We start from the raw sequence: 12,181 nt of genomic DNA, 5'->3' as shown, positions 1-12,181 counted from the left end.
CTCAAAGAAGATGAGTAACCCAATTAAAAAATGGGCAAAGGAGTTGAACAGCCACTTCTCAAAGGAGGACATACAGAGGATCCAGAGACACATGAAAAGATGCTCGATATCACTAGCTATCAGAGAGATGCAAATTAAAACCACAATGAGATACCACTTTACTCCAGTCAGAATGACTATGATAAACAAAAAACAAACTACAAGTGCTGGAGAGGTTGTGGGGAAAGGGGGACCCTAGTTCACTGTTGGTGGGATTGCAGACTGATACAACCACTATGGAAAACAGTATGGAACTTTCCAGGAAAACTAAAAATGAACATGACTTTTGACTCAGCAATTCCACTATTAGGAGTATATCCTAAGAACCCTGAAACACCAATCCAAAAGAACCTATGCTCCCCGATGTTCATTGCAGCACAATTCACGATAGCCAAGAGTTGGAAACAACCTAGATGCCTATAGATAAATGACTGGATCAAAAAACTATGGTACATTTACACAGTGGAATTCTATGCTGCAGAAAGGAAGAAGGAACTCCTACCCTTTGCAACATCATGGGTGGAACTGGAAAGCATTATGCTGAGTGAAACAAGACAGGCGGTGAAAGACAAATACCATACAATATCACCTTTAACAGTTTTTGAAACAACAAAACAAACAAGTAAGCAAAATGTAACCAAAGACACTGTAATACCAAAGGTGCTGACAGGGTTAGAGTGGAGAAGGGAGAGAATTACAGGGGAAAAGGGGAAGGACTCACATGAACAAGTATAAAGGACACATGGACAATAACTAAGGTGGGGGGCGGAGATGGGAGGGAGGTGGGTAGCACTGCGGGGGGCAGGGCTGTGTATACAAGAAAGAAAACTGTACTTGAACAAGAGTTAAATAAAAATTAAAAAAATAAAAAATAAATTTAAAAAATAAAAAGAAACATAAAAGAAAAGTAACATGGGAAAAGAAATGGAAAAAAAGAATAAAAAATCAAATGTAAGAAAAATTATAAAGGTAATTGAAAAGCTATCTTAAGACTTTTAGCTTTCATATGAATATCTCAACCACCCAAGGTGTCATTGAGATTAAGTTAACTCTTCTTTTCTGTCTATGGAATCCAAGGGGGGCTTTCAACTGTTTTCATTGTACAAATTCTCATGATGATATTTTACTAATAAGCAGTTGTGTTCATTTGAGTTAGGAGTGAAGAATAGCTCTTTAAGATATCTTGAGAAAGTTATGGAGAATATAACGTCTTCCAGTTTGTTTGGCTGGTAATGTAGGCTATATTAATTTGGGGAGAAGAGCCTTCTCCTTGTATTTTCATCTCTCCAGGTTTTAAAGTAGGCTGGCCTCTCCACAGAGAACTTTGAGTTCTCATATAGACTTTCAAACTTTTTTTCTCTGTTTTGGAAATTGGAATTGAGTCTTTGGCTTCCAATCAATCATCTGTGTGTGAATCCAGACTGCCTTTTTCTAACTACATGTCATGATCAAATTACTTAAGCTCTCTTCACATGAATCTCCTTATTTGTGAAAGTGGGACGACTGTAGTCCCTAACTCATAGAGTAATACTGAGGATCAAATGAGAAACAAAATAGGATAATCCTCATCACTACTCCAGGCACAAGCACCTTCTCAATAAATATTTCATAACGACCCTTCTCCCTCTCTCCCCCTTTATCTCCTCCCCTCTGGTTACTGTCAGTTTGTTCTTTATTTCAGTGTCTCTGATTATATTTTGCTTGCTTGTTTGTCTTGTTGATTATGTTCCACTTATACATCATCAAGGAACATGTATAAAGGACCCATGGACAAAGCCAAAGAGGGGAAGTACTGAAGGTGGAAGGTGGGTGTAGGTATAGCAAGGGAAAATGGATACAACTGTAGTTGAAGAACAATAAAAAATAAAAGAGCTTACATTTACAATTCCATTAAAAATACAAATGTTTCTTCTTTTCATCCATTTCTGGACATAGAAGTTTATGAATTTCTCTCCTAGGGTCACTGAATAAGTTGGAGAAGCACTATCATGCAGCCATCAATATCTGAAGAGAAATAAAAGACCCATAAGATATAGGACATAACAAAATAAAAACATTTTAAAGCAATGTAATGGTAGGGTATTTTATTTTATTTTATTTTATTTTTTTAAAATATTTTATTTATTTATCTTTAGAGGGGAACAGGAAGGAGAGAGGGAGAGAAATATCAATGTATGGTTGCCTCTGCCAAGGACACACAATGTATCATGTGTCCCCTGCCGGGAACTGGCCCGCAACCCAGACATGTGCCCTGACTGGGAATCGAACCGCGATCCTCTGGTCCACAGGCTCATGCTCAATCCACTGAGGTATACCAGCCAGGGCCTAATGGTAGGGTATTTTATAATAAACTTTTCCAATGGCCCACCAGAATGAATATAAGTTAAAATATTCCTCATGTTTTCATGCAGTGAACAGTAAGTTCATAATCTCTATTTGTTTTCCATGGCTTTTCCATTTAAGTCTGACTTGGTAGATCAACATTGATTATCTCAGTAATAATTAGCTAATCAAATCTACTTCTAATGGTTTGGTCTTAATACACTTATAGGGAACTTAATCAAAGGTCCAGAGTTCAAACCTGTTTCCTAGGATCTGGCTGGCAGACTTGCTGCTAAGTTCGTTCTAAACAAACAAACAAACCAATAAATGTGATTGTATCTATATGTAGATAGATAGGTAACAAATTTATGATGTGAAAATCAATCCTAGTCAGTCCTGGGGTACGGATAGTAAGTGTTCCAGTAAAATATAAATTAAAACTATGGAAGTAAAGTTGTGTGCAATAAAGATGGAGAAATACAAAAAAAAATTTACAAACAACAATAATGATAAAACTCAACAAGAAGAACCCTACTAGGGCCACATAAAAATAGGTGTAGTGATTTCATTTATTCAACACTCTTCCTGAATGCCAGCAGTGTTTGGAGCATTTTTTTAGAGTTTAGGAATAAAACTAAAAGGAATTTATTCACAAATCTGTGTAAGACTTCCCAAGTAACTTGCCCAAGGTTATGCTTGAAGAGCAAGGCCAAAACTTGAACATGTAATTCAATCCCTAAAGTCCAGGGTTTTTCCCACAGTGCCAAGTTGCAGGCACTGGTGTATAGAGTCATGATCCTCTCAGATATCCTTTTCTAATTCTCTGTGCTCATTTCCTCATTTGTGCATGTTATGGTACTAAATGCTTGTGCCTTTGATTGACCTTTAAAAGGGCTGCTCTGGGACATTGGAGTCTCCTTACCTAAACAAAGAATCATAAATATCTTGGAGGCCTCAGGCTTCACTCCCCCCCACCCCACAATCCCAATGAGTGACTGGTATGGGAATTTAAAAGCCCAGTTCCTTTGCCACAAAACAAGGTGAACTCTGAGGTTTAACTTATATCCCAGAGATCCTCATCAGATCAGGCTAAAATCTCACCTACCTACAATTGTATCTTTGCTTGGCTTCTTCTTCTTTTATATCATGCTACCCTAACTTTCTTACCGGTTTTATGTTGGGCATAGTTATTTAATAAATCACTAAAACACAAATTTTCATTGAGGGTTTGTTTCTGAAAACTGTGAGTTGAGATACCTATTTAATGCTATAAATTATATATATATATATATATATATATATATATATATATATATATAATTTTACTATGAGTTCATCTACATTTAAACTACAGGATCATGAGAATGTCTTTTAATAAAATTTTTAGATTACATTATGGTTATGGAATTAAAATTAATCATTTGTGTTTATTATTTAATCAGCCAAGTGTGTATATTATTTATTTAATGAACTTGGCCAAGTCATTACATTTATTTGGATATCAGCATTTTCATTTGAAAGGTGATTGTTATTTATTCTGGTGGTTTGTGCATATTGAATATAATATGTACCAGGCTATTTTATGATACAAAACAATGATAGACTGCTTAACCAATAGGCTATATGAACAGTATTGACATTTTGACATTTTATTTTCATTTTAGGAATCAAGAAAAAGTAATATAATGCTTTAACTTACTTTTCTCAGTACAGCAGATTTCCAATAATGATTGTCAGGTCTTTTTTTATTGTTCAAGGACAATTGTCTTCATTTTTGCCCCTCCACCTCATCCATCCCCATCTCCCACCCTGGATCCTACTCCTTTTTGACTTTGTCCATGTGTCCTTCATACACATTCCTTGATGGCCCCCCATTATTCCTCTCCTCCTCCTCTGTGGTTACTGTTAGATTGTTCTTTATTTCAAGTCTTAACAGAACAGCAAACACATTAAAACTACTGTGATTAGATATCCAGTTTTTACATTGAAAGCATTTTTATTTCAGCTTTTTTACTTACTGTATAGCATGACAATTGTCCATTATAAGTACTAAGTATGCTATTAAAACATCATGTTAAACAGTATAATTCAGAATTTTACCCATTTTAAAGTATTTTACTTTAAAAAGGAGACATAACATAGACTCAAATAATAGAAAAAATGAAGAAAGAAGCATTGAAATTCTAGGTGTAGTCCATAAATACTCTCTTTCTCCAAACCCTAAAACTTGTAAGAAGAAGGGGAATTAAATATATTTTATGCTAATGATATAGTATATGAGAATAGTTAAAGGAATGAAATAAAGGCATAGAAGATGGATTCTGTCTTACTCTCATACCCCAGTTCCAGAAAAGAAATATAAATAAACAAAATAAATCTAAAGGGCTTTAAAACAATTTCGTAACAAGATGCAATATGATGCAATCATTTTACCTGAAGACAGCATGGAAATAAAATCACAAGCTCTGAAAAAATTGAAAATCCCTCATCAGACCTTTTATTGGAGCTTTTAGGCCATTGGACATCAGAATTAGGTCATCATATTTCTCATCTGCTTTATAATACACTACTGAGTATTTCATCACTTTGATTAATAAAGTTTTGTGGACTGATCTTCCAGATGAAGAAATGGAAATGCAGAGGTAAGCCTATAAAAAAAGTTACAGTAGTACCCAATATTTTAATTTGCTTGTTCCTCATCTTTCTCATTACTTAGGGAAAGAATGGCCTGATAATTCTCATGAACTATACCTAGCACCCTAATTATATATCTCAACACACTTTCCACTCATGAACATATTTGAAGACAAATATGTGTGTTTTAATTATAGAAGTAGCCATCTATTTTACTTTTTAGGTAAAAGAAAAATGGCAGATCTATATATAGATTGCTTATAAGGTCTAGTAATATAAACAATATATAGAATGTCATCAAGGACATCTTTAATTTGCAAATAATAATAAAATATCTGTTTTTCAAACTTTCAGGTCACTTTGAAGATTCATGTGAAACACTCCTCAAGACAGATTATAAATTAAAGGGCAAATCGAATAGCACAAAAATATGTACTTTATTATTACATTTGTGTAATTTACATAAATTTTATTTATGTAAATCAAATGCACAATTATATCTATGTAAAATTAACTCAGAATAAGGTTATATGGTAGTGCAGGTGACAGAGAGGATTGAAAAGGCAAGATAGAATTTGTTTTGAAGCTATTGTTTGAAGTGGTTTTGGTGAGAACATAGTCATAACACACCACTTTAATATTTTAACTCTGATCAGTAACAAATCACTTGCAAAACACTTTAACACTTTCCTATGCTCCAGGCTCTTCATCTGTAAAATCACAGTTCTGTCTTGCCTTATTATTTCAATTATTTATCCAGTGATCGGAAGTCAGGAGGCAGACATTAACCTAGTGGGCCCATGCTGCCTTTTAGAACTCTTCCACTTAGTGATTATAAGAAGTTATGCAATGTTTTCAGAGGGAGTTGCAAGACTCCATAACAATGTGTCTATATAGGCTCTTCCCTGTAGGAGAAAGGACCCCATGTGAAGGGTTTGTGTGTGTGTTTATGCACTGTGTTGCAGCTTGACCACCTAGCATCTAACTTAGAACTTGGACTTAATCTCTATAAGAGTCACAGTGTGGTAAATTCAGACAGATTTTCAGAGAAGTGGCACTGCCTAGGATGTAATTACTCAAAAGGACTGCAGCCATAGTATAGATCTTAAGTGAGGGCTATAGGAACCAGTTACCCTAGAAAAGAAGGGCTATATACAGCCCCACACCTGCTTTCAGTCCTGGGAGACTCCTGGCAGAGGCTGCTACAAGTGGCATCCCCTGACTAGGGCCTTGAGAGTGTAAAACTGATGAGGGCCTTGAGTTGAGGAGGTGCAACCTCACGTTAACAGTGGTAAGTGCCCCAGTTAAGACACTGGGTTGGGGCTGAGAGTATCATGAACTTCAGAATGGCAGAAGCTCCAAGAATTCTGCCACTATTGTTGGTGCTGAGAAGCTCCAGAGTAACTCTGATGGAGACCTCCCTCCTCTGACTCTGGTCTCTTGGGAGTCTGACAGTGGTGATGAGGGTCTTGGTGTATGGGGCACAAACTCATTTTTGTGGAAGGAGGAATTCCTAGCCCTAAAGGGACACATCCATTTAACCAATGAATAAGGTTAAATACCCCAGAATATAAGGAGCCCAGGGAACCTTACTATGGCCCGGTCAACATAAGGAGCTGCAAGTGGGGGTAAGCTTGGAAGGGACATCCTCTAACTTCTGGTCTCGAGTATCGTTGGTGAAGACCTGTACTGAAAGACGCAGCCTCAGTCAACAGAAAGAGGAGTTCTAGGACTGGTCAAGTGTCAAGGTAAGGACATTGAATGAAGGGACCAATAATCTCAGAATAGAGGGGGGCCCGCTGAATAAAGTTCCATCCCGTTTGTCATCCCGGGAAGTTCGCGGAGTAACAGTCGGACTGTGTCACTCTAGCAGTCTATCAGTCAGACTAAGTTGAGTTCACTAGATGAGACCACTCACATCCCCCTTTCTCTCTAGGTTGTGGACCCCTTCCATCTTCTCTCCTGCCAAATCCCTGCCTGCTACCACCAACTAGAGTGACCATGTCTCAGCGTCAGGAGATTCCTGATGATTCACAGGAACAACAACAAGCCCATAGTAACACCCAGGGCCTGGATGCTACACAGGTTTCCGAGGCTGTGGAGGGGAGCTCATCGTTCTCTTCCTATACTCTAATGCCTGATAACCTGGAGGAGGCTCTGGCTGCTGGCAAACCCAATAGCCCACAGAGTCCTCAGAGTGTCTGTTCAACTTCCACTGTCTTCAGTTTTATCTCATCAAGTAAATCAGATGAGAGCTCTGGCAGCCAAGAAGAGGAAGATAGCTCAGCTTCTTCAAAGTCCCTGTCAGAAACCGAGAGCTTGCCTGAAGACCCTTTAGATGAGAAGGTGACTTTGCTGGTGCAGTTCCTGCTGCACAAGTATCAAACGTTTGAGCCGATCACAAAGGAAGACATGATTGATGTTGTTATCAAAGAGTATAGCGATGACTTTCCTGAGATCTTCAGGAGAGTCTTTGAGTACATGGAGCTGGTCTTTGGTGTTGATGTGGAGGAAATAGACCCGACCAGCCACAGCTATGCCCTTGTTAACAAATTAGGCCTCACCTATGATCCAAAGCTGAGTAGTGATGAGGGCGTGCCCAAGACCAGCCTCCTGATAATGATTCTCGGTGTGATCTTCATGAAGGGCAATAGTGCCACTGAAGAGGATATCTGGGAAGTGCTAAATACAATGAACTTATATCCTGGGATGAATCACTTCATTTTTGGGGAGCCCAAGAAACTCATCACCCAAGATTTGGTGCAGGAAAAATACCTGGAGTACCGCCAGGTGCCCAACAGTGATCCTCTCTGTTATGAGTTCCTCTGGGGTCCAAGAGCCCATGCTGAAGCCAGTAAGATGAAATTGCTGGAGTTTTTGGCCAAGGTCAATGGATATGACCCCACTGATTTCCCATCCCAGTATGAGGAAGCTTTGAGAGAAGAAGAGAGAGCCCAAGCTAGAGCTTCAGCTGGGACAGGCACTACTGCCATGGACATGGCAAGTTCCAGTGCCACCTCAGTAGCTCCTCCTACCCCTAATAAAATCTGAGGCAGATTCTTCAAGAGAGGTAGTGGAGTGATAGGGTGCAGCTGTAAAGAACATAGTATGTTACATCTTTGTGTCACTCTTTTACATGATTAAGAGAGAGGTTTATCTTATTTGGAGAGAGTTAATTTTCAAATGTTGTTCTTTTTAATAAACATTTGATTAGCTTCAGAATCTAACTTTATGAATGACATTGGTCATATATTTATTTATTGCTATTTATGAAATTTAAAAATACAGGCTTTATTTGTTTATAAATGAAATTATGAAACTGTCTTATTTTGTGTTCTGGAAAAGATAACATGACATTTGAATAGACTTTACCTTGGAACTGTCAGGGAACTCAGCAGGAAAACAGTTGGGTTCAAGAAAAAAACAATTCTTGGCTTCTCTTATTCCTTTTAATCAGCTGTTCTGTAAAATTAAATGACATAACATGTATTTTCTTAGCTTATTTAAGAATGTATGAGACATAAATCTTAATAAGTTAGGCCCTATGTACACTGACTCATTTATTCCCCAAACATTAATTCAGCATCTGTTCTTTGGAAAGCACTGTGTTAGTACAGGGGATGCTAGAATAAGCAAGACTCACTGCCCGCCCACAAAACTGGGGAGACTAGGATCGGGGATCATGTAAAGACAATAGTTGGTAACCTTTAATACCAAAAGAAAACATCAAAAGAAGTCAGGAGGTGGAGGGAGAGGTCTGTGTGAAAGCAGTCAAGTGTAAAGGTCCTGAGACAAGGCAAGCTGAGGCCCTGGGCAACTGCACGTCCTTCAGTGGGAAGTAATTTTTAATTAAACTGCATGGTACACTAGGTGAGGCTGTGGGACTGGTGGGTAGGGGCTGGGAATGGGAAATCTTTCTTACTCGTTGCTTTGGGATCATGGGTAAACCAGATCCCAACTGAGAAAGAGTAGAAGATATCCTATATTGTTGTCCAAGTGCAGTTGAACACAATGCACCAATTTGTTGTTTTCTAAACATCATATTCAAGGAGTTTGTGAGAAATAAGGGTGATACTTTCTTGAGGTAAGATACCCAGAAGCTGGCACTCTGCCTTTGGCTGGGAGACCAGAACCCACATCACCCAAAATACATTTTAAATAGGTTATGTTCAATATAATTTGGCAAACTAGGCAAGGGCAAGAGTTTTGGAGGGAGTGGATGAATGAAAAGAGAGATGCATTGTTGGAAGGACAACTGGGAGGAAGGGAAGGAGTTGGTCCTTGACACAAGTTCTAGGAGCTTTGAGATGCATTCAGTTGGGAAATACTCCCTCCCCCAAAGCCCATATTAAGTAATATATCTTCCAATATGGAAGCAGCCTGGACCTCTGAGTCACTCACTAGTAAAATCCCCTGCCAAATCACATCAAATTTTACATGCATAAAAAATAAATCTTTGTTGTGCCAAGCCACTCAGATTTTAGGTTTTATGTTTTGCACCAGATAGCAGTTATTTTCTCTAACTAATAAACAGGTACTATGTATGTTGTTAAGCTTATTTAAAAATTTTATTGACAAAGATAATAACAGTGCATATATTCTTGTTGCAAATATTTCTAACATACATAAATCTTCTCCCATTGCAGTGTTCTTCCAAAATTAAGCTTTCTCCTCAGAGGTAACTGCAATAAAATATGGTATATATTATTTTAAAGATAATTTTATGCTTTTAATAGATAGCTATGCTATAAAATGTATTGTGATTTTTAAAAATATAGTGAATTGTAATGGACATATTGTTCTCTCATTTACCTTGTCACTTAATAAAATGAAAGCAGCATCATTCCATGACAACACATATAAATCTACCTCATTATCTTAACTGCTGTCTAGGATTCTAAAATATGAATGTCCCACATAACTTAACTATTCTCCTCTTGATGCATATATAAATAGTTCCCATTAGTTCCTCTGGTTAACAGAACTGAAATCAACATCTTCGGACATCAATTCTTGGGGAAATGTGCATAGGAAAGACAGCAGACAGAAACTGGGATAAATTTGTGAGGGTATAAAAATTGTAAATTTTTATATATATTGGCAAAGTATCATCCCACTAATCTACCAATTCATATTTTCACAAGTTAATGTCCATGAATACCCTATATTCTTTACATTTTGTTTTTATGATTCTTTAACTTTTGCTCAAACTTATATACACTCAAACATTTAAAAATGTTTTACAGTTATATTAATTTGTATTTCCTTGCTTTCTAACTAGGTTGTGCAGAAAATTAACTTACTCTCTTACCCATGTAACGGTAGTTTTCTACATAGATGTTCTGAGTCACAGGATTCCTCTCAACATGCTTTAAAACTGATGTCAACAAGATATTTTCCTTTTCCATTGAGAAAGAAAGAGTTAAAATAACCAGGTAAGAGATTAGGGCCAGACAATCTCAGCTACTGAGGGCCATAAGGAGGGTGGTGGGGGAGAGCAGTTTCTAGAGTTCATGAGGAAAACCACCAACAAAAGCAAGCCCAGAGAATTAACAGCAGGCTGTCAGGCAGGGATCTGAATCTTGAATTCAGCATCAAGTAGACATAAGGAAGGTCCAACAGTCCGGGTAAAGTAGGGATTACCATCCCAGAGTCCTGTCTACTCAGCCTTTATTCCCCTTGGGGAGAGCGGACCCTGATGGCTACAGAACTCCAGGGTGCTCCCTGAACACTGCTGAGAAAGCTCAGTGCTGAAAGACCCTGCCTCAGACACGGACTTCATCTAGGGTTGCCAACTGTCCTGAACACACAGGATATATGTTCTATTGGATTATGTTTTGTGTTCTATATCAACTTTGTCAGGACACCCTAATATCCTATGTTCAGTTTTTTTCAGTAAGTCACACAAATTTAGCAGTTAGAGCTATTTTTCAACCATAATGATTTGTGATTAAATCACTTGTGTGGAAAAACCATACCTTCACAAATAAAGGCTTGCTCTCTCCAGAGTTGTTTTTTTTTGGGGGGGGGGGCAGTATTTAAAATTTTAAAAAAGGAAATATTCCAGAAAAAAAGCCTGTTTTGGGCTCTAGTTCCAAGTCATGAACAAGTAAATATATAATCAGTGCAATCAACCCATCAATGATTGTCTCCAGAAACTGTCAGGCTTCTGAAAATCAGCCAATCAGCGATACCCTCACAAACAGCTGTCCTGAAAGTCATCCAATTGGCAACTGTTTCACACTTCTTGGCAGCATCCAATCAGCAAGTTCTTCTGTCCAGGGGCCTTACTTCCGAAAGTCAGTGGGTCTATAACAGCCTTATTCTAATGACGGCCAGAACACAGCTGTAAGTCTGCTGATCCCTAACACTCTGCTTCTAAACATCCTCCATTCTTGAATCCCCAAACTAACTAAAACTTCATACAAGATCAGTTCTGGCACTGTTTGGGAAGGCCTTACAATACAATTCTCCCCTCAAGCCAATGAGAAGTTCTCCTTTTTGTATCAAATATAAATTTCAAGTTATTCTTAGTTCACAGTTTCACAACCCTTTCAATCATTCAACAAATCCTATTCACAGATTTGTTCAGGCTTGTGAGTGCCAGGTATACTGACTGATGCGGTCATAAGATTTTCAAATTCAGTCTTTTCAAATCATTCTATGGTTGTCTTCATCTAGTTTTGTGTATATTTGAAACTCAAAATGCCCAGCATAAGTTTAAATGTTGTGATAAATTTTAGAATGGTGGACATTTATTAAGTGAGGCATAAGCCTTTTCAAGGTTTTTTGTGCCATATACAATGCTTCATTCAATAAAGAAAAGGTGGAAATCTAGATATAAACCAGCATATACTAACAGCTGAGCATGAGAGAGGTATGATTTCCTTAACTAGTACCAATGATATTTTAAAAATACTGCATTTTAAAGAAAAATTCAGATTACAAAGATAAAATTATCACAGCAGAAGTTGTAATGGCCTTCTATACTGTATATCATTATTGATTTTTTACCTCAAGGTGGAAGAAAGGTTTGAAGTTGCAGAATCAGATAAATCTACCACAATAATAAAAAATACAGTAGCTCCATTTACTATTACAGTGATCATCAAAGATTTAAATACTTCATCTTTTTGACATCATGGCCACAGAAAAAAAGGATTTCTTACAAGACTATTGTGAGTAA

General features: G+C 37.5%; 1 protein-coding gene across 1 annotated transcript; it reads left to right on the top strand.

Moving 5' to 3' along the window:
* Positions 1–6,996: 6,996 nt before the first annotated feature.
* LOC118999778 (melanoma-associated antigen B16-like) lies at positions 6,997–8,046 on the top strand. Its single transcript, XM_037064514.1, has one exon. It carries the CDS (start codon positions 6,997–6,999, stop codon positions 8,044–8,046), a length of 1,050 nt encoding a protein of 349 aa, XP_036920409.1.
* Positions 8,047–12,181: the final 4,135 nt, after the last annotated feature.

The sequence above is a fragment of the Sturnira hondurensis genome, unplaced genomic scaffold, assembly GCF_014824575.4.
Source record: "Sturnira hondurensis isolate 20B ecotype Veracruz unplaced genomic scaffold, ASM1482457v3 Scaffold0015362, whole genome shotgun sequence".
Taxonomy (NCBI): Eukaryota; Metazoa; Chordata; class Mammalia; order Chiroptera; family Phyllostomidae; genus Sturnira; species Sturnira hondurensis.
This window is presented reverse-complemented; position numbering and strand designations above follow the sequence as displayed.

What these genes read in the sequence shown, in the direction of transcription:
- LOC118999778 (XM_037064514.1), top strand. Translation starts at nt 6,997, where the DNA reads ATGTCTCAGCGTCAGGAGATTCCTGATGATTCACAGGAACAACAACAA.